At 43.5% G+C, this 23,674-nt stretch overlaps 1 protein-coding gene across 6 annotated transcripts in view; it reads left to right on the forward strand.

Annotated features, from left to right (window-relative positions):
* The first annotated feature begins 2,783 nt into the window (after positions 1-2,783).
* ERBB4 (erb-b2 receptor tyrosine kinase 4) overlaps positions 2,784-23,674 on the forward strand; it is a 1,018,488-nt gene continuing 997,597 nt past the window's right edge. For all 6 annotated transcript variants that reach the window (XM_050916103.1, XM_050916105.1, XM_050916107.1 and 3 more), the window contains exon 1: positions 2,784-3,255. In XM_050916103.1, coding sequence (XP_050772060.1) covers positions 3,174-3,255 — 82 coding nt within the window. In that variant the 5' untranslated portion in view covers positions 2,784-3,173. The remainder of the gene's footprint in view (positions 3,256-23,674) is intronic.

Genomic DNA, 23,674 nt, shown 5'->3' on the forward strand with positions numbered 1-23,674 from the left:
GTGGGGTGCCCTAAACTATGTGGGTAACAGCCTGAAAAAGTTGTCTGGGAATGGTGGAGTCCGTATACTGATATTATGTTCAGCACTTGCTCATTTTCATGCACGGTATAGAAAAATTGATACCAAAGTCTGTGAAATACTGGACGTACGATACATTGAACCTGTTCGTGTTCCTATTGAAGTCAACGGAAAAATATCACTGAGCAGGATTGGACTCTGTCCGAATGGGCATCAATGTCCTTCATACACCCATGCACTTGCTGTACTGTTAATTTGTTTGCAAAGAGTCTGGATTTAGGGACTGTTAAATGTTGGCTGCTTTGTTCTCTGTTGGGTAGGAACAGTCACCAGAAAACAGGCTGTGTTCCCTAGGATGGATGCAAGAGGAATCGGACAGATTTTAATTAGAGATGTAGTGAACTGCTCAAAACAATTTACAGTGGTATGTTAGCATTTGCTGTTTTGCTCTGCTGGATACATTTCTGAGCTAGAGCGAGTTGGTAACTATAATCCACCCCAAATAGATGTTCTGTTCCGTTTTAGGTTCTTGTACTTCTCTCATCACAGGGGTATAGGAAGCTAGGAATTGTCATGCTGGATCAGACCAGGGTCCATCTAGCCCACTCTCCTGACAGTGGTTGGTAACTGTAGCTGCTTGCAGGTTTACATGTCTGCATAAGTGCTGCTTATTTCTACACTTGTACATCTAGACCATGTTACTAGAATAACCCAATGTGACATAAGCATGTGATCAATGGTCATCTAACCACAGTGGGAGAAAGGAAATGTGTCAGGAAAGGAGCTTCAGAATGACTGCTAGGTGAAAGTATGCAGTGTAGGTAGCTGCATTGGTCCCAGGATATTAGAGAGCCAGGTGGGTGAGGTAATATCTTTTATTGGACTGACTTCTGTTGGCTGGCTGACAAGCTTTGTTGAAGACAGCTCACAAAGATAGTTAGTTACTTTATCTGCCTGAATGTTCAACCTACTTCAACCTTTTCCTCAGGTATAGTTAGGAAGCAACAGCCTACTCCCTCCCATTCTCCAATTCCCAGCGTAGGCTGAGTCCACTCCTTCCTCCCAACTCATAACACCCCACTGGCCTGATAAGCGTAAGTTCTGCACCCCCACACCTACCCTTCAAGTCAATGATTGCTGCAAGTGCTTGGCATTGCCTGAGCTCAGGCCTCTTCCCCAAGCAGTCATCTGTGTGCTGAAGATTACAGGGCCAGGCCAGGGTCACCAGTACATTGAAGTCTGCTGGCATGCACAATGCACTGGGTGATCACAGCCCTGAACCACTAAAGATTTTAGGTCATGGGAGCAAAAGGCCCAGCAAGGAGGTTGCCTAAAAAGCTACCTGCTGGAGTCTTTATAAATGTGCAGAGAAATGAATCCAGGGTTTATGGGAGAGCTGTGGTTTGAGGGGAGTCACTGCAGAAGTTGAGGGAAGGGGCAGTAGTTGGAGGACTAGTAGAAGTTTTTTGGGGGTGGGAAGGGCTGTCCGAAGTCAGAAGAGCAGGCTCAAAAGCTTACATAAATTACAGAAGGTTACACGTTCCAAGCAAGTTTCTAACTCATTTTAAATGCTCCCCTCAGTAATAAACCTAAGGGGCAAAGAGACTCTAGATTACTTGAATTGGCAGCAGCTCCTCCATCCAGAATAGTTCCTGCCTTGCTTCTTTATTAAAAACCCCTTCGGATTATTTTTGGAGCAATCCCATCTGTCGAACTGAGTCATAGGAGCGCCAGACATTTATTTTCTCTTGAATTATACCACCTGAAAAGGAAATCAGCAAACTGCAGCCTCGCGGACCTGCCACCCCACTGGGCTAGTTAGTCAGTGAATCAGCAAACAGTCGCCTGAGTAAGTAGTTCGGTGTAGACACAGCTGACCCCTGCCCCAGAGGAGAAAGTTCTGCTTCATTTTAGAGCGGGTGTGTGTGAGATCAGGGGCCACCACCACTTCACTTTTCCTTTCAGTTTGCAACAGGAGCCGCTGCTCAGCCCCGGCAGGCCACGCGGCTGCGCTAAAAACGCTTTAAAGCGGACACACTCCTCGCAAAGGGTTGAATTTGGAAAAAGTCCTCCCCATCCCTGCCACAAGCTGCGTTATTTCCACAGGGCTGACCTCAGGCCAGAAAGGGCTGGAGCGAGATTCATTGCAGGCGCCGCCTAATGAGAAGCGCGTTCAATTTGGGTTCGCAGCCCGACCCCCCTTTATAGGGGGAAACCCCCAAATACAAATGAGGGTTCAGCCTGCTTTAAAAGGAAGCTTGCGTTTGCTCCACAACCCCTTCCCCAGCACACAGGTGCAACAGCTGATTGCACGGCGGGAAAGCAAAGCCCGCCGCGATTGCACAGAGCTGGAAGAAGGAAACAACCCACAGAAAACTCCAGCAACTGGACCGCGCTGGATTGCCGCGGGCTAAACGCGCAGCTGATCAAACACCGTGCCATTAAAAGGCGCGTCTCTCGCCCGCACAGTCTTGTGTTTACGGCCAGCGGCTGCCTTTGCATTGCTCCATGGTAACCTGCGGGCAGGGATCGGGCCTGGCTGCTGCCCTCCGCCCGTGACAGGTGTTCCCAAGCCGGGCAGCGCCTTTCGGGGCGCAGCGATCAAGGCGAGCCAGTGTAAGCGGGGGGAGGGGCGGGGCTTGTCCACAGAAGGGGCGGGGTTTGTGCACAGGAGGAGGCGGGGCTTGCTGTGTGTTGCTCCAACCTCCCTGATCCTCTGTGTATTTTTTTTTTTTTTTGGTGTCTTGTTAATCTCCGCGTAGCAGCCGGGGAAAGGGAGTAAACGGAATTGACGCTCTGAGATCGGAGTACTACAGCCCCTGGACAAGTGGGAGGAGAAGAGGGGGGCAGCCAAATACCCCCCCCAAGTGAAGCCAGGAGAAGGGGAGAGAAGAGAGAGGAAGGGAAAAAGGAGAGAAACTGGGACTAAGAGGCAGGGAGCCGGCGACTTCTGGGCAACAACTTGTTGCAAACAGATTTGCCAAGTAGGGAATCAGCGTCTCACTCCACGCCGGGACTGGAGGGAGCAAACGCGCCGTGTCTCGCTCCTCGTCCCCACAGCCGGGCTCCGGGGTCCACGCTCGCAGCCGAGGGGAGATGCCATTTGGACCATGTAACATCGCTGCCAGGAGTTGAGGCCGCCCTTTCAACGAACCATGAAGCTGGCAGAGCGACTCGTGTGCTGGGTCAGCTGCCTGGTGATCTCCGGGACCCTCCAGCCCGGCGCGGCTCAGGCAGGTGGGTTTGCGAAGCAGAGGCAGCTGGGAAACCTGCCGCCTGGGGTTTTGGATGGTGCATTTCGTGCAGGGAGACGGCTTGTGTTTGTATTGCAAGTTGGGAGAGGAGCCGGAGCCGATCCGGTTTTATTTCCCCGGGGTTTTGCCTTGATTCCCCCTTTTGGGTTTAGTTCTGTGCCGCGGTATTTCCCTGTGGTTTGGGCAGCGAGCGTTCGGCTCCGGCCGTGCCTGTTTGCCTAGAGGTGGCACGTATCTGTATCAATCTGGCTACTTCTGTGTGTGTTCTGCAGGGGAGACACCGAGCGCGTCGCCCTCCGCCACCTGGGGAGCGAGGACGGGGGCTGAGGGTTGCGCTGGGGTTTGATGCCGGTGTCTCTCCTTGCGCCAGCAGGGGGTCGGGGGAGCTCCCCTTCCCCACCTGCGTGCGGGGCCGCCTTAGCCAGGCACAGCGGGGCGCTCTGCGGGGCGAGCGGCTCCCCGGCGCAGGAGCTCGGTTGCAGCGCTTGGGCGGAGGAGGATCTGCCCTGCTGGCAGGCAGCCCCCGAAAGCTGCAGCGTTACTAGCCGGACACCCCCCCAGTTCTGCATTAATAGCTCGCGCCCTCGCTGCCTGCTTTAGAGCCGAGCGGCGACACGGGCTAGCCACAAACTTCACCCCCCCCCCCACATGCTGCTGCTGGCTCTGGGCTCCCGAAGTGCCCTTCAGCGGCGGCTCCTGGCTGCGGTCCCGTCCTATACTCCCCTTGGCTCCCGGTCCCCTGAGCGGAGGGGGGGCTGCTCCGCTCTCCCCCCTGCAGGACAGCTGCGAGGCCCTCGCAGGAGAGGGGAGCTGCAGCCCCGCACTCCGAAGTTGCAGCCACTGGATGATTGCGGAGCGGACTCGGGGGGGGGGGGGCTCTGCAAAGACGAGATGGGAAAACGCTGCGGTGGGGGGGGGGCGTTTGCACAGTCTCACCCCAGCCCAGGACTAGTGTAACATAGGAACTCGGGTGTCAAGTTCAGGCCTTTCTTGCCTGTAGTATGTCTCCCCCCCCCATCACAAACAAGTGGAAAACGCACGGATTTAAACACATCCTCGGGGGGGGGGCACCGAGGGAGGCCCTCCACCCCCCAGTTAAACACAGTCCAGTTGTACTCCATGGGTCTCTGTCTGTACCCTCGCATGCAGGCGCTCTGTGCATCTCCCAGGCTTGTCTGCTCCTCCCGACTTTCTCTGTGCACCGTGCTGTCCGCACACATCAGTTAGCTCAGGGGTTGTACCTGCTGGATGCAACCTTTGGGGGGTTTCCTGCTGCTGCCCTTCCACGGGGGCTGCTTGTGCGTGCTGACCCCTTCCAGAGCAGCCGAGGCTGACATGTAGGCTGAGCGGATAGGAATTTCGGTGAGGCAACCTACAGGGTTTTTCCCTCTGCTTCAGGGGTTGCTGCCCAGCAGTTCGGCATTCACCAGGCTGTTGGGGTTACGCTCGCTGTAAAAGCTCTTGTCAGATTTTTCTCTATGAGGAATTGAAATCCTAATTAGTTCTGCCGCTCTCCTCTCGATGTAGGACATCTCTGTATTCTGTATTGTCAGAATCACAAGTGAAGCCATTGGCGTGCTTAGGGTTTGATGAGCGTATGCTCCACAATACTGGGTGATCCGAAAAGCCAGGCTCGAGTTTTTAAAACGCAAAGCGAGCCCGGCAGGCGACGAGGAGAAAGGAAAGCTATTTGGTGTGTTTCTTTTCGTTGAAAGACGCGTGATTCTGCGAAATTGCAACTATTCTGCATGGAAGAGGGAGGGAGAGAGAGCCCTTTTAATTTTGAGCCAACCTCATAAAAGCAAGTTGTTTGTTCTCTGTGTGCGGGAGGGATTCTTCCCGAGTACCTACATATTGAGCTTCCCCCAGTCAGTAGCAGTTTGGAGGAGTTTGTTTTGGTCCAAATGAGAAATTAAGTGCGGATAAGTAAACTAAGCTGCCAGAGGGCGACAAGATGTTGAGTGAATTGCTTTTAGATGAAACAAATTAAGGAAACGAGGGGAGACAATCTGCTTCTCGCATTATTAGACACGCTTGGAGTTCAGGGGAAAGTGGCATATTTTTGAAATGCTAATTTCTTAAGAAGCAGAAGGAATGCACCTTATTTACTGGTCTATGTGAATAGAATAGAAATATTGACACCCTCCCCCCCAGTACAAATCATTAGGGCTTGTAGTTCTATCTCTCTTCAAAGAAACCTGAAGAAAGAGTTGTAATTGTTTCCTTTAAAATTACTGGTTGACCCACAGATGCAGTCCTTCAAGATATTTGAAAGAGATGTCCTATGACATCCCCAGGGACAGTCCATTAGAGTATCATTTTGTTATATCCTGCAGCAGAACAATTCCTGTGAAATAACTTGCATTGTTGTGCATGCGTGATTTGCTGAAGGGAAACACAAACACACCTAGGTTGCCTCCTGGACAAATGCAAACAGTAATTCCAGGTCCGTAAACAATGTGTTACACTGTTTAACTTAGGTCTATTCCTGAGACACATAAGTAAGGTTTCCCCTTATATTTTTAAGGTGTTTCCAAATATTGCCAAGTGAACCTACATAGTTGGATTCCTATTTACATGTACAATAAACTGGCTAATGATATTGAAAGTTTAAAACAAAAACCTAAATGTACATTTCCCTTCATTGTAACTACATGTTTATGAAAAATGCATTGTGTAAAATTTCCTTCCACTCCTTTCATGGTGCTTGAAGTTCTCATGTGTTCAGGAAGTTAGGAATCAAACGCTTGCTCAGTTTTTAAAGTTGTTTGGAATCCCTGGACAGAATAATGCTGCTTAGATCTCTTGACAAATATTATATGTATACTGACCTAATGATAGCAATGTAATGTGATTTTTTGTTGGATATATTTTCTAGGGGTCAGTTGCTTTAAGTTAAACATTAAAAAGAGTGTAAAATCGTTCACATTTCCTTTTTGTTTTAAATAATGTAGAGATGAAGAAGTTTGACCAGTGACTGGCGCATTCACACATTCTTGACTTGGTCTGTGTTCCTGTTTTTACGTAACTGAGATCAGAGCTATGTTGGAAAAGAACTGAAATGTTTTCTGTTGCTTTCATAATGATGTACCCTTTTATATTCATATTTTGGTTTTAGTTAAATGCTGCTTTTTCTGCACATGGTCATTTCTTTAACAGTTTGACTATCCTATTAGATTTTATTTGATTTTTTTTATTTTGTTTCTCTCTTAGATTTTCCCTTGCCATGTTTTTGATTGGTTAATACCAGTAAATGAATTATTTTATTTCTTATTTCACAAGCCCTTATTCTTAGTAGAGAGCAGATTTATTATTCCTTCTGATTTTCTTCTTCTCGTCATTCTTTTCTTCTTCCTGCATAGTATCCTCCCCTCCCTTTATATTTATATATATTTTTTCTATTTCATACTACTTTTCTTTCTCACTTCTTTTGCTTCCTTGCTCTTTCTTCCCTAGCAACCTTCCACTTTGGCGCTGCTGGAGCTCCTTGAGTCACTTTCTATTCCTCCTTTCTGATAAATCAGATATGGCTGGCCGGCCGACCAGTCACAAAGCCATTCCCTTGCCTATATTTATTCCTGAGAGAAAATAAAAATGCATTGATCCAGGGTCACTTGTATATCCTCAAAGTGCTGACTCCCAAGGCCAAATCTCGACTTCCAGCAAGCCTCACATCTCTCTTGGATAAAATGCTTTACTCCCCACGCCACACAAGAAGAAAAATGTTTTTAATTAGGAGTGGAAGGAAGGAAGGGTTTTAATTCTAAGCACTTATTGAGCCATGATTGACACATTCTGCTTGGCACCCTCTGAATTAGCATGTCAGGTTGTACAGGTGTGCTTTGGTTTGTAAGTAGTGAGGGCTGATGGGGAGGGGAAAAGGAAGGGGGGCAGCTCAGACTGATTTCAATGGGCTTTGGATCAGGCCCTAAATATTTTCTTTATTTTGAGCAGGCCATTGAGATGCCTACACCTTCACTCGTATGGGTGAGGGAAATAGCAAGAACTGTTAATTTCATTATCTTGCTTCCCTTGGCTGGGAAGTTTTTTAAAAAAAAAAACAAGCTAGCGTGTACACCCCGTGTTTGTTTGTATACTATTGGCAGTGCATAGTCTTTGTAGTTTAAATTGGGTCCCATGATCAAAATACCTTGTGCTATTACTTGGAAACAGGTCAGTCCTTGCTCAGTTAGCAAATTGCCAATACATAGACTCCTTTTTCTGATCTTCAGTACTGCAGAAGTGTTAAATAATTGCAGCAAAATTAACTATTGTGCTATGAAGTGTCCAGTTGCTCTGTGAAATGAATTGTACTTAAAATATTTTTCCACTGTCGTCTTCCCGATGAGCCTATTCAGTCTGATGTGTCGCGTCGTCATTAGGCTCAAGTCAGAGCTCTTCTCTGGGTCACGTCAGATGGGCCCTCTTTTGAAAGCTGCATCGTGCCTCATCTCCAGCCGCTGTCTTTTATGCTTGGCTTCTTTGTTGCAATGCAATGGATATTTGGGAGTTGAGCCCCACATGCCTTTGAAAAGATTTATAAAATAAATATTAACTAGAAATTTCAGCATCCGGTTGGGGTCGATGGAGGCAGGTCCTGAGAAAGTGAAATCCAGTCAGTGGGCAATATATTCTCTTGCTGCAGCTCACTTGTTCAGTGTCAGAGGAACAGTTTCCCATTATGTTCTCCAGCTGCAGGCTAACCCAAAGTTTTGCCGGCCTTACTCAGGTAAAACTCCACTGATGTGTCAGCTGGAGTTCTGACCCCAGGATTGGGCATCTAGGGCCAGACCGAGACTGGTGTGGGGATTAGAAGGCAGGCAGACTATGCTGCTTCCCTTTGTGCGCTGGTGGGGGCAGTTTTGTCTCGGGCACAGGGTAAGACAGTCAACTTACATTCCCATTGCAATGGCCCTGGTGGGCAGTTGCAGGAATGCAGAATTTCTGATGTAACAAGACCCCGGGTCAGGCCCCTTTCCTCATGCAGCCTGCCCCCAAATTTACCCTGTGTTGTGAATGGCTGCGGCAGATCTGGCACAGAGGTGGCTCTGGGCCTGGGGCAGATATTCTTGTGGTAGATGAGAGCTGCAGAGCAACAGTGAAACAGGTATTTATACTCTGCATCCCTGAAATCAACAGAGAGTTGTTTATACAGAGGGCCAGATTCTACTCTTAATTATCCCTGCAGAACCCAACAGACAGAACCGGGGCTGTCTGGTTTTAAAAGAGGGCAGAATGTGATCATGTGCACTGTATGCAGTGCTGAGAGCTGCATTTGTAATAAAGCACATAAGGCTACGACATAATATTGCGGGTCTTGGCTTAAATGCGTGCAAGTAAGCAAAATCCAATTCGGCATTAACAATTCAGACAGCTATTCCTTGACTCTCTTCCTTGTCTGTATTAAAGAATGATATAAGTCACAAGTTAAGGTTGTAAGGGCAAATTCAAGTCGGCTGTAAGTGTAAACAGCTCCACTGAAATCAATAACACTGCACTGGCTTACACCAGGGTTGAATTTGTCCTCAAGCCATTTAAGAATCCTGAGTTCTTCTTAAAAGTGGCTTTAATTTTCTTGTTACTGTGGGGAATTAACCAGACCCTTCACTTAATCTAAATGCTTTTTCTGTGGTTTGATGCTCATTGGTTTATAGGGGAAGGTAGAAATTGTAAAATATTCAGCTGCTCCGTTAAAAATACTAGGAAATCAAACCACAGAAAATCTGTTTACGATGTACTTGTGAATTAATGTGCAACACACACACACGTGAGACAGCCATTCTTATATAAAAAGCTTTATTGGAAGATGGTTACCATTAGAAAGCATGTAAATATCTACAGCTAACTTCCAGCTGCAAATACTGATACCTCTGTATTCTACACATCAGAAAACTGCTTTTTCAGACAGCCAGTTCCATTGGTTTCTTGCTGCTCTGGGCATCTGCAGGTGGCAGCAGGCCCTCCTTTTAAATTGAGATGCCCCTAATTTCCTTCTTGGACAGGGTTACTGGCCTAGTGGATGGGGGCAAGCTGTAGACAGAATCTATCTTGATTTTTAGTCAGGCGTTTTGACGCAGTTCCACATGGCAGTCTCATAAGCAAACTAGGGAAATGTGATTTAGATGAAAATGCTCTAAGGTGGGTGCGCAACTGGCTGAAAGATCTTACTCAAAGAGTAGTTCGCTGTCAGACTGAGAGAGTGTATCTAGTAGGTTCCCACCAGGGTCAGTTCTAAGTCCAGTACTAGTCAATATTTTCATTAATGACTTGGCTAATAGAGTGGAGAGCATGCTTACAAAATTTGTGGATGACACCAAGCTGGAAGGAGTTGCAAGCACCTTGGAGGACAGGATTAGAATTCAAAGTGACCTTGACAATTTGGAAAGTTGGTCTGAAATCAACAAGATGAAATTCAATAAGGACAAGTACAAAGAACTACAGAGCTACAAAATGAGGAATAACTGGCAGAAAATGACCTGGAGATCATAGTTAAGTTTGGAGGGATTAGATTTTTATTGGTAAATACAGATTTCATCAGAGAGAGTCAATAGTAGAAATTCGCAGAGTGGCAAAGTGAGGCAAATGCTGCTTGAGAACATACAAGAGTGTGATTTGAGGATACTCACTTTGTATATTTTGATATAAACTGTCAACATCACATGTTTTAATGGTTATAAAGCTTTAACTTTTTGAATCTCAACGTCTATAGTCATTACATAATTATGATCTGTCTGCTCCATTCCCATGCTTTTGTGCAACTGTGAACATTTAAATCAATGTTTTTAAGCATTTTTTTAAAACATTGACATTATCCATAGAAGTTATAAAAGTATTGAAATCAAATTCTGCCAAGACTAATTATAGTGGAAAAAATTGAATACTAGTCAACAATATGATGCAATTGCAAAAAAGGCAGATACCATTGTGGGGTGTATTAACATTGTCATGTGTAAGACATAGGAGGTAATAGTGTTGCTCTGTTTGGCACTGGTGAGGCTTCAGCTGCAGTACTGTGTCCAGTCCTGGACACCACAGTTTAAGAAAGATGGGGACAAATTGGAGGGAGTGCAGAGGACAGCAATAAAAAATGAGAGAAGATTTAGAAAACCTGATGTACAAAGAAAGGTTAAAAAACCAACAACCTGGGCTTGTTGAATTTTGAGACACTAAGACTGAGGGGAATCTGATAATCTTCAAATATGTAAAGGACTATTATAAAGAGGATGGTGATCAATTGTTCTCTGTCTACTGAAGGAAGGACAAGAAATAATGGACTTAATCTGCAGCAAGGGAGATTTAGGTTAAGTAGAAAAAAATTTCTAACTATAAGAATTGTTAAACTTTGCAATAAGCTTCCAAGGGAGGTTGTGGAATCACCATCACTGGAGGTTTTTAAAGACCAGACTGGACAAACACCTGTCAGCGATGGTTTAGGTTTACTTGGTCCTGCCTCCGTTCATGGGGCTACACTAGATGACCTTGAGGTCCCTTCCAGCCCTATGTTTCGATGATTCTAATGCATGCAAGGGCTATGGAGATGTAATTACAGACCTCCTCTGAGGTCAGTAGGAGATGATGCACATTTCTCTCCTGGCTCAGCACACTTTTCTCCATGGTCAGCCTGCTCCCCATGCTTGAATCTTGCCCCATGAATAGTTCTGTGATGCCCAAGAAAAAGGGGGATGCTGCTGCGAAAGTGGCTGACTAAAGCCCCTTTTCACACAGGAGGGATAACTAGACCAAGGAATGGAGAGTCCCTTTTCTTTGATAAAGTGGGTTGTTGGCTTAGAGCTGTGACTGTCACTGGAGGTGCAAGAGATCCCGAGTTCAAACTCTGCACTGACCCAGAAGTAAAAGTTATATAAACAGCTTTGGTGAAATCCTGATCCCTTTTGGCAAAATCTCATTGACTTCAGTAGGGCCCAGGTGTGTTAATACAGCCAATGCAAGATCATACGTGTAGGAACAAAGATTGTAGGCCACACTTTGGGGGAGGATGGAAATTATACTGGAAAACACTGACTCTGAAAAGGGCATAGAAGTCACGGTGAGTAATCAACTAAATGTGAGCTCCCAAAGCAATGCTGTGGCTAAGAAGGCTACCATGATCCTTGGATATATGAGCAGGAGACCACTGAGGAGTGAGGAGATGAGGCTTCCTCTCTCTTTAGCAGTGGTGAGCCCATTACTGGAATATGGTGTCCAGTTCTGGTGTCAAGACTTCTAAAAGGATGTTGGAGAAACTGGAAAAGCTTCAGAGAAGAGCTTCAAGGACAGTTTGTGGTCTAGAAAACCTGCCTGATAGTGAGAGAAGTAAGAGACTCCATTTACTTAGCTATCCAGGAGATGACTTGATCTGGTCTGTAAGTGCCTGGAATAGGAGAGGACTCTTTAACCTAGCAAACAAAGTCATAATGTGATCTGATAGCTAGGAGCTGAAGATAGACAAATCAAACTGGATATAAGGTGCACAGTGTGGGTAATTAGCCATTGGAACAACTTCCTAAAGGGAAATGTGGTTGTTCTGTCACTTGAAATCTTTAAATCAAGATGAGGTGTTTTTCTAAAACATATGCTTCAGTCTAATCTGAAGTTATGGCCTGCGTTACACAGGAGGTTAGATTAGATGATCATAATAGTCTATTAAAATCTGTGGGGTATAATTAGGCATTTTGTTTTTATGAAAATTGAAAATAATTCTCATAATGCATGACCGTTGACATGGTCATATATTATGATTTCTTCAGAGCTTTTAGTGTGTATTGTGTAAATATGGGTTTAAGATCGTATAAACATATATTTATGTTTTAAGTATACAGAATAATTTATTGGCATGCCCTCTGCTGGGTTATGCAGTGCCAACTAACTTATCGAGTCTGACATACTCACCTTTCAGGTAGAGAATATGGCCCTAATGTCATGTAAAGCAGTGGTTCTCAAACTAGGGCCGCCGCTTGTTCAGGGAAAGCCCCTGGCAGGCTAAGCCAGTTTATCGTGACTCTCACTGGCTGTGGTTCACCGCTCTAGGCCAATTGGGGCTGCGGGAAGCGATGCGGGCCAAGGGACGTGCTGGCCGCCCTTCCCAGAGCCCCCATCGGCCCAGAGCGGTGAACTGCGGTCAGTGAGAGCTGTAGTCGGCTGAACCTGTGGACGTAGCAGGTAAACAAACTGGCCTGGCCCGCCAGGGGGCTTACCCTGAACAAGCGGCAGCCCTAGTTTGAGAACCATTGATGTAAGGTATTATATGTAAACTGGCGACGTGCTGGTGATTCATATTATTCCGTGGCATGTACACGGGTGATAGATGAAGAAACATAAATAAGTGCTGGAAATATATTCTTAAAATGTGTTTTTCAGGCAAAGCTTAAATCCAGAAACATTTAATCCTATGCTGTTTGCTAATACACTTATTTTTAGTTTTACTACACTCCATCTCAGTGCTGTCTGTCACAGAAGTGAGCCCTTAGCTAAATTAACAGATTGGTGCTGTGTACTGTCTCTTTAAAGAAGCAGCGAACTAGAGTTCTGTGAGGGCTACAGGTAGAAGGATTGGATGCTACAGGGCAGACAGTTTTGGGAAAACTTGAGACTTGGAGGGTTTTGGTGCTACCTTGTGAGGAGTAGCCAGACTGGTGAAAGTCAAGGTGAAGCTATTATGCTGTAAACAGGCTGCTGGGGTCAAACCAAAGCTGCACGACCCAGAGACACCCAAGGTAGCAGGGTAAGTGGGGACTTCCCTTTGCTGGTCTGGGTTGAGCCCCAAAGCGTCTGTGTGATAGAGCACAACTCTAAGATCAGTTACACTACATTGTCCTGTAAGTCTATTAAGGCTGTTGCTGGGGTCTGTACATTTGAATTTTTGTATGTTAATATTTTTAAGAACAAAATGTATCAATTTGTAGGATAGGAGAACAATTATGTAAGTGATCTTAACTGATTTTTTTTAATGGTAGTGCTATAGTTAACTTAGAGTTAAGGGTGCTGATGTAACTATTACTTTTGGTTCGGGGATGTACATATATAAATGTAGCACATACTTGGCAGTGGAGGCCATGTGATTCGTTGTAGAGTCATGTCATAAATGGAATGTTTAATGCATCTTTGACAGCCTCATTTCTACAGCGTCCACTGCCTCATGTCTGCCAGGACTACTCCTAATGTTCCAAGCCTCTCAACGGCTTCAGACAGCTGCCAATTTTTTTTTTTTTTTCAGCCTGCTGGAGAAATGCTTCCTCCTTTCCCTGAATTACACAGATATAAGGTGGAAAATGGGCAATATTCAGTCCTGCATCAGGAGTAGGATTAGATTCTAATATCCTGGGATCCATTAGGACTAGAAATGGGACCTTCCTACCAGTAGAAAATCAGGAAGGTTCCCCACTTTCCAGTGATATACAGCTTTTGCTTCTGTCTTTAGTACCCCGTGATGTCAGACCTTTTCTTACTGGAAACGGGAGAATTGCAGTGGACACAGCTGGAAGACTTGCATATTATCAAATCTTTAAAAATGTGACATTACTATGCAAAGGAAAGGTCTTTTGGGTAAATTTCAGGAGTTTCTAAAATGTATTAATTATAATTTTCCTCTGAGTCCTGTGTGGTTAGACTTGCAGTAACTAAGGTTATAATAATGATATAGAGGTCTGAAATTGTACTGGTAACTTGTTTTTAAAAACTCCTAGCTATCTGTAATGATGTGTGGGTTTTTTTCATTTGTTTGGTAACATGTGCTATATGCCTGCAGAGTACGTGGTCTCTTACACGTTTTTGTTGGCTGTTGCTTGTAATGCAGCCATGCTAGAGTCACGTGGATAGAACTTTCATACCACACCTCACCAGCACGTAGTCTGTATATACAACCTACATTCACTCAGGCCTCTCCCTTTCTACTAAAGCCATGTCTGGCGCAATGGGCACAAAATGGAGATGTGTGATGTAGATCTTTCCAGGGCACTGTTCTACAGACAGCTGTACATATGTGTAGCTTCATCTTGCAACAGCACCACGGCATGTGTGGTCCAATGTGTAGAGGTTTTTCTTGCTGTCAAAAGCCTGTTTCTCTCATGGCAGGATCAGATCCTAAGGTTGAAAACACCCTCTGTCTCTGGTCTCTAAAGTGTATTTTATAACATGCCTTTTGTGATTATGACCTATTAGGTAAAGTCTTTTTCCATCACTAGGTCCTGTGGCTCAGAAAAAGCCACTGAAACTTTTGCTGTCTATCCTACTGTACAGTGATGTTATGTACCATACACTGTGGTGCAAATCCTGCAATCTCTGACACAGCCACGTAAGGCTGCATATGAACATGAATCACCTCATTGCTATTGCTGGGTTCAGAGACCCCACAACACTGTTCTACATGCTGCAAAGTTCTCTTTGCAGGAAAGTGGAAGCATAGCTGTTGTCTAAAACAGACACACACATATATATGAGAATAGTTAATAGATAAAGTGTCAGTAGATGGCGCTTTGGAATGTTCAATCTTGTTCCTGGGTTTTGTAAGACCAGTAAATGTCTTGTGTGAAGCTGTTTATGTTCAGCTGTCAGTGTTTTTACTTCTTTACTTCTTCTTTGTTGTGACTGACCAGAGGCACAGTGTCACCTCAGCAATGGCTGTGAGCAACATTCCACTGCAGCTCTTAAAAGCCCTAGCCAGTGGTTACATACATAACCAGGATCCACTGCATCCACTCTTCTTTCCCATACTGTGCTGGAGTAGCAATCCTGAGCCCTGCTTGCAGATGAGGGTGAAGAGAAGTGTCCCTTTGCCCTGCTGTCATCGTGCGTTTCTTGCAGTCAAATCCCTTGTTAACAGTTTTTGCTCATGAGGCTACACTTTCTCCAGCACTCTAGAGGCTGAATGTTTGTAGGATGCTGCTGCTGTTGAGTGCTGCACATCCTAAATTACTTTTATAATTTCATGTCAGTTTTCTGGAATGCACCAAGTAATTAGACCAGACAGTAGACTAACTGCCTGATAGATGTGTATTAAGAAAGTAAGATGTCTAATTTTTTTTTTCAAATAACCAAGGCAAACAAAGGCGGATGTTTATAAAAGGCATGGAAAAAAGTCTTGTTGTCAAAAGACCCTTTATACCCAGTTTTGTTTGATATTAAATTAGTAGTTTTTTTTAATAAATGAATTGGAAAACTGTAAAACTTTGGGAAATATTGACACAAGTTTAACTCCAGCTTCACAGATAGTGACAGAAACTGCTTCCATTGAACAGTCAATAGAAAGACACTGGGCACAGTTTTTAAAAGTGCCCAAGGGTACGTCTCATCTGCAATAAAAGGCCTGTGGAACAGCTGTAGCTGGGCCTGGATCAGCTGACTTGGCTCAAGTGACAAGGCTGTAAAATTGCCGTCTAGATGTTTGGACTAGGGCTGGAGCCCGGGCCATGAATGAGGAGGGTCTCCGAGCCCAAGCTGCAGCCTGAGCCTAAACGTCTACACTGCTGTTTGCGCCCCACAATGAAGGAGAAGCATGTGCCTGAGTACTTTGCTAAATTGGGACCTCTGTGAGGTACCGAGTGTTCTCCACCCCCACTGGAAGCAATGGGAGCGTAGCGTGCTCGCAGCCTCATCAGAAGCATCCTGCACCTGTGGGACTGGGTCTTTTGGAGCACCCAACGTGAAGAATAATGGGAATACTTTACTTGTGTTCATTTAAATAATACTGAAATATTGAACATTTTAAACCTAAAAGTTTAGGTAGTCCAATAATGTAACAATAGCTAGACAAAATGATCAACATTTGTTTGTAAGTTTTTTTTATTCTTTTCCATTAGATCCTTGAATATCCTGGTATACAGACTGGTGTGTGTGTGTCAGTTGAATTTTGGCAACCACTCAACTACTTGTTTAACATTTTTGACCCATGGAAGCTAAGTTAGAATGTGCATATTTTTATTCTTTATCTTTGACAGTAAAGAAATAAATAAAAGGTACACATCTACATTAAAATGGTTGTTGCCTGAGGATCTCTGGTAATGTTTAGAGTTCAGTGTTGTATGATTTTATATAAAAGTTGTTACTAAAAAAGAAAAAAACCTCATGTATTTCGGGGAGAAATTTCTCTAGTGTGTAAAAATATCAGTGGAGTAGCTAACTTTTTTTTTCCCCAGTTGTTAAGTTCAAATTTAGCAACCATTGTCCTTGTTGATATATCAAGTGCTCTAAAAATGTACTCCCCATTAACTGGGAGAGCAAAGTGGTTGATAGATATAATTCTTTAGTGGCTATTAACAAAGTGCGGGACACGAATACTCATTGTGCACAAAGCTGTATGTAAAGAAGACAAAATAACACATGTAACTGTTTTTTTTGGTTTGTTTTTGAAAGATACTTCTATTATTTTTTCTATTGCACTGTGCTGATTGTTGCCTGAATTAGCACGCCATGAGCAGAGGAACCTGATACACAAACAGAATGGCATGCAGCTAATTTTGTTTAGCAAATTGAGATCTGATCCCTGCTATTTCACGCTCTCTGCAAGCTGACTCAGTCACTAGTTCCAGTGTATGGATGAAATCTATATGGGTGATCTCTATTATGGTGGCATAACTTTGGAATCACTCCATTGAAGTCACTGGAGTTAACAGAAACACTTGAGTTAATATTTTTATATAAATAGCAAGTAGTGTAATCAGTTTGTTTCTCTCCTCTTGGGGAGAGAGCTTGTCTTTTGAGAAGACTCTTCATAGAAGTGAGTTGGGTTACTTGAAGTTTATATTGGGGTTACTTATGGTAGAATTTGGCTTCTGGTTCTTGCAGTCTGAAACTTTCTTTTAAAACATATACCTTTTTAGATAATACAGAGCTCACAGAGAAAGTCATACCAGCATTTCACAGCCATGATATCATCAGAGAGCTGTATTTCACACTGGGAAGATCATATCTGCGAAATATGACTTTGTTAAAGCCCAAGAAAAGCTCATAACTTTTATAGCTTTTTAATTGTTTTAGTGCTGCATAACATACCAAAGACATGGACTAAGTTGTACATCTAGTGCTGCCTCATGTACTATAATGAAATTCTGTATTAATAATGCAGTGCACACCTTCCAGGTTCTAGTGACATCACTAACTTCTCTTGTAGTACTTTGCACTTACATGACTTGATCTTATCGATTTTCAATGGGAGCCGGATCAGACCTGTACCGTGGAGTGCTTTCTGTCGTAAGATCTCAGTGTGCTGTTTCAACCTTGATGTAGTAGAACCCAGTGGTTCTCCACCCATGGCCCACTTATGGTGACCAGATAGCAAGGGACGGGGTGCTGAGTAATAGGCCCCCTATGTAAGAAAGAGCCCTGCATATTGGGACATCTGGTCACCCTAGGCCCAATCCACACAGAGCTGTGGCCTATGTGACTTCCTCAGGGCCATACGTGTAGTATACATATTGTGATGATGTGGCACAGATAAAACAGAGAGAGACGTATATGTGGCCCAGAATGGTAAGTAGGTTAAGAACCATTGGAATAACTGCTAAATAATCATTTTATTTTATTTTAGTATTTGTATTCTGTTGGTGCCTAAAGAGAACAATCAAGGATTAGGGCTGCATTTTAGTAACGTGTTAGTAACAAATAGATGGTTCCCTGTGCCAAAGAGTTTTATAATCTACATAAGCAATAGCTGTATTCCTATTTTACCAAAGACACTTAAACTCTCAAAGCGGTGTTCATGACCTGAGATTGTAGTATTCAGTATGGTGCCCTTAGGTTTGCAATACATGTTGATGGATCTGGTAGTGGATAAATTTTCTTTATCTTTATTTTAACCATTCTTTTAACTTCATTTTTCCCCCTCTCTGTGTTTTGGTTCCAACAATATGATTAGTTATGGATTTGTAAGTCAGAAATAGCTTAGTAATTGCTATATTACCTTGCCTGCAACAGCAATGAATGCCTTAAATTTAATGCATCATCCACACAGAAAATTGATGTTTGGCCAAAACTTGAGGGCTGTGACAGCTAATCTTAGAGCTTTTGGTTGACGTGTAAAATGACTGAGAATCATGAATGAGATTCTCATGAAAATTGATGCTCTTTAAAGGATTATTGCACAAAAGAAAAATATTCTAGCTTGTAATTGGTTGAAAATAGACTTGTGGTGATCCAGAAAGAATGTTTGTGGGGTTCCCCCTCCCCACTCTTTTTGGAAGTCACCAATACTAAATTATGTAGCAATGTTAAGTAATTAGATCACATAAGCAAATGACTGCATTGTACTTGATTCTTCAAAGCCAATAGTAATTTTCTCTGACGTCAAGGTGCAGCTGATTAGATCATATGCACATACCTAGTTCCTGATTGGCTTATTAATGATACCTTTTTAATGGACTTCTAATTTCATTTCCCTTTAGAATGTCATTTTAAAACCACAACAACAGTTACACAAAAGAAAGTCACGACCACAGTAGGGAAATTTGTCAGTGTGTCTAGTGAGGATATTTAAAATGTTTGCAAAAATACATATGCCTGTATTGACAACATCAGTATTTGAAGGGCCAGATCCTCAGCTCAGTAAATTGGTGTATCTCTTTAGACTTCACTGGGGCTACCCAGATTTACATCAGCCATGTACCTGGCCCATTATTCGTATTGGAATAGTATAAACCTCAACATATTCAATTGATATTTACTTTTTGATTCAATATATCTTGATGTTTTGCCTCCAAAAAAAAGTCAATGTCTATTTATTAGATGTGTTTGTGTTTGAACCAAAAATGAAAGACCTAGTTTACAAAATTAAGCCCACACAATTATGCAATCAGGTAATTGTGCATATAATTGCATGCACAAATGGCCAGTTAGATGTGTAACTGTCCATTTGCATGCAAAATTACCCAGTTTTGCAAATCTGGTCTTAAATATTCATTGTGTAAAGCACAGCTTCACATTTTTGATTGTATTCCCCTCCTCCTTCACAAATCCTTGTTCATGTCATCTGCATTGAAAGGTTACTGTTATATCTCTGTAAATGAAGAATGGCATATCTACCATGAGAGAGATCGTGAGATCAGAGAGGTACCTTTAGGCTTCCAATTAACACACAATAAACAATATTGAGTATTTGAAGGGAAATACGTGCAACATATAAGGCATGCCATAGCAAATTCAACATTGCCCAGAATGAATATTATTAACTTCAGATGATCTGGATGCATAAGCATGAGATGATTCCAACACACATGCAGCTGGATAGAAGTATTAGAAAATTATTGGTAAATTATGTAGCCAAAGTTCACTCTCTGGAGTTATCTGTATAATAAACATTTTACTTTATTTTTTATTTGTATTCCAGAATTGTAACTGTAATTAGTGTATTTGTATTAAAACCAAAACGGGCCCCCATTGTGCTAGGTTCTGTACAAATGTGATAGACTGTTTCTGCTCCAAAGAACTTACAATTCAAAGAGACCAGAGCGAGCGGGTGGGAAGACAAACGAGGAATGGAGAGGTGAAGTGACTGCCCCAAGTTTGCACAGCAGGTCAGTGACAGAACCAGGAACAAAACTCAGAGCTCCTACCTCCCAGTCTAATTACTTATCCCCTAGCTTAAGCTGCCTCTGTTATGCTGCCTCTATTTTATTTCCAGAAACATGGCTTAATTTTTTGTAAAGGTGAGAGCAATTAACCACTGGAACAGTTTACCAAGGGTCCTGGTGGATTCTCTATCACTGACACTTTTAAAATCATGATTGGATGTTTTTCTAAAATAAATGCTCGAGGAATTATTTTGGAGAAGCTATATGGCCTGTGTTATCCAGGAGGTCAGACTAGATGATCACCGTGGTCTCTTCTGGCCTGGGTATCTATGAATTTCAGGTTCAGATTTTTTTCCTAAAGATAATATCTCAGGAGGAACATAACTGCCTGTCTGATTCCTCCTCCTTTCATCCAAAGCATACTAGTGTTGTGTTTTTTTTGTTTTTTTTTTAAATCAGCTATGACATAGGTATAGATGGATCCCGTGTTTTAGGAGCCAGGAGGATTCATGTGGCTCCTAAGAAAAATTGAGGAAACTGAGATGTCAATTATAACCCCAGATATAAGTTATGAGGTTCTGTAAGCAAATATGGTCCTGTTTTTAGGAGGCAAGAACTCATTCATGTGTATAAAGTTAGAAATGTGCTTAAGTATCTTTGTGAATTGGAGACTACAGTAAATTTACTGTCCAATGTGTTAACCTGCTGCTTACATAGCAACAGAGATCCACATTCCCATCCTACATGCCATTAGAGCAGATTGCCTTCCAAAGCAAGCCTATACTAAATTTTCCAACTCCAGGGCTCTGTGTTGTGGCTGTTTTCTTCATCTCAGAGGGAGGTTTGGACAGGACTCCCTCTAGAGACCATAATTAGAGCTTGGCAGGGAAAGGGAACTCCATATAACAGAGATTTCAGTATTTCACAGTTCAGTTTAGTTCTGATTTGGAATGAAGACCAAACATTTCAAATTTTTTGGTGAAAGGGAATAGAGCCCTCAAACTGGGGCAGTCTGCCTGGGAGCTGCCCCAGAGCCATAGACTCAGGAAGTCCTGGGGTCCCTGACTGTGAGGAACCCAGCAAGTTGTCAGGAAACCAGGCAGGGTTCCATCAGCACTTCGGCAGACTCAAACTGTCACTGCAAAATGTTTCAATTTCAGCAAATTCTGACCAATCAAATGTTTGGTTGGAATTTTTCCAGCCAGCTCTTACCAGAGCCACAACTCTCTCTTTGTCTCTGGCAAGGCCATTGTTGACTCTTGTGCACGTTGATCATTTCGTAAGTAATCCCAGTCTCTGCTGGACAATGAAGACACCTCTCCCACATACTGGTTCTGACCACTACAACTAGACCACCATGCTGATTTCAAAAGCTGCTATTTCCCTTCTCTGGGGCCGGGGGGATGGAGAGGGCGGGAGTGGGGAGAAAAGATGACAGGTTCTTTTTTTTAATTTACCAGTGACTTAGAGCATAAGGCTTTTTGGCTTTCAGTGAGACTGAAGCTCTGTCTCAGAGAGAAGAGCTTTACCAGTAGGAATACCAGTATAGGATAATTATACCAGGAATAGGAATAACCGTATACTATACTAGCCAAGCATTCGTATGCTAGAAGGGGTTGACCAGTATAGCTATCCTCCTTGTACAGACAGCTTATACCAGCAAAAGTTATTTCCCTGAACAAAATAAGCTACATCAGCAAAAGGACATTTTTTTTTTTCTGGCATAATTGCATCTATGCTAGGGCTTATACTGGCATAGCTATGGTGATTAAAAAAAAATCACACCTTTAACCAATGTAGGTCTCCTGGTGTACATTATTAAATGTAGGCCAAGCCCTAGTGTGGACACAGCTCTACTGGCAAAGCAGCGTTTTGTACTGGGATCCTAACCCCCGTCTCCCCCGCAAGCAAGACAAGCTGTACCAGTAAATACATCTACAGTAGGGACTTCTTCCAGCCATGTCAGTCAGATATCACACCTCTTCTCACCCCGATCAACAAAGCTATAGTGGCATAAACGCCAGGTGTACCGTTTCAACTCTACTGGGATAATTAAAATGGTACAATGTTCCTAGTGTGGGTGCAGTTACACCAATCGAAGCCCCTTTTATACCAGTATAGCTTATTCCCATATGAGAAGAGCAATACGCTATATTGGTACAAGGTACCTTTATTAGAGCATTTGCAGTAGGGATTGTGTCAGTATATTAGTAGACAGTTATACCCATCGCTAACATAGTTGTACCAGTACGGAAATTGTACTGTAGTTCTATCGGTACAGAAACTGTAAATCAGGCATTAGGTTTCTAAGTGCCTAAGTCACTTTTGAAAAGGGGACTTAGGAACTGAAGATACTGAGGCATTTTTGAAAATGTTACCCCATGTCTCCAGTTTAGTATCTAAATATGTCATCATGTTGAAAGGACTTTCCAGTGAGAGGAGTTGCAATCATCTAGCATCTCAGCAAAATAATCACACACCATTGTCTTTTTAATTTTACATATGAGCTAGTTGAAAGTAACGACCTTGACAATTATGACACTGCTTATTGAATCTACCTTATGCTTGACTATAATGAATTATTTCCAGATTTGAACAAGGCGACCAGAACCACAATCATTGTGTATGATTGGCATTGAGAATTTTTTTCTTTTTTTTTTTTTGATGCACCATTTCATTGGTTTATGCCAATGTTTTATTGAATACGTTTTGACTCATCATCCATCATGAGATTCCAGAGAAGAAAAATGTGACAAGGGTAGGGAGTTGCTTGCAGAAAGCAACAGTTTAAATGTTTCAAATTTTATGGTCATTGTGGACCTGATCCTGGAAAACGTCTCCATACAAATTCCCAGTCACTTTGATGGGAATTATGCATGCAAAAAAGATGATGTGGAAGGTTGCATGGGGATTTGCTGTCATAAGTATCCCTTGTAATGTATATATTATATACATTTCTCATTGCAGCAATATAGACTGTAATGAGTAATCACTTTAATGTTCCCTATTATGCTCTTATATTGTACAGTTTCAAAAGCGGTATGTTAAAACGCATTAGGGCACCTTTAGTGAGCACCGGCAGGGTCTACACAGACCAGTTAATGCACAGCATGTTAACGTGCTTGAGAAATCACACCTCTGTAGTCTACACGGCGCAGTAATGTGGACAAGTCCTTAGATACAAGCAACCATTTCCTGGGTTTCTATGTATAATACCAATTTTGTCTTTTGTTTTGGGAGTGCTTTATCAGTGTTTGTTGGTTAAAACAGAATATCAGAAGCCCTGCCCGTATCGCCTAGAGCAGTGGTTCTCAGACTGTGGGTCAGGACCCCAAAGTGGGTTGCAACCCTGTTTTAATGGGGTCACCAGGGCTGGCTTAGACTTGCTGGGGCCTGGGGCCAAAGCCCACGCTCTGCTGCCCAGGGACAAAGCCGAAGCCCGAGGGCTTGAGCCTTGGGCATTGGCCCAGATTATAGGCCCCTTGTCGGGACTGAAGCCCTTGGGCTTTGGCCCCGCCCCGCCAGGGGTGGCAGGGCTTGGGCGGGCTCAGGATTCAGTTCCTTCTCCTGGGGTCGTGTAGTAATTTTTGTTGTCAGAAGGGGGTTGCGGTGCAATGAAGTTTGAGAGCCCCTAGCCTAGAGATATGCCCAGTCTCCAGTGGCTGGAGAAGCTCCACTCTCACTAAGAGATGCCTGGTGGCAGCAGGTGATACTGCACCCTACGCTAGCTGCTATAAAGTAGCTGATAGTCGGGACATAATTAAGAAGTCTTAGCACCACTGGCTCCTAGTGACCAGCTTCCATTACTTATGGCTGTGACATCCTGGGGTTAAGAAGGCAGTCCTGAGATTCTGGTAAATTCCCCTTCCTCACCTCCCAACAAAAAGCCCGAGTATCAGGCCA

The sequence above is a fragment of the Gopherus flavomarginatus genome, chromosome 10 (assembly GCF_025201925.1).
Source record: "Gopherus flavomarginatus isolate rGopFla2 chromosome 10, rGopFla2.mat.asm, whole genome shotgun sequence".
NCBI classification, from domain to species: Eukaryota; Metazoa; Chordata; order Testudines; family Testudinidae; genus Gopherus; species Gopherus flavomarginatus.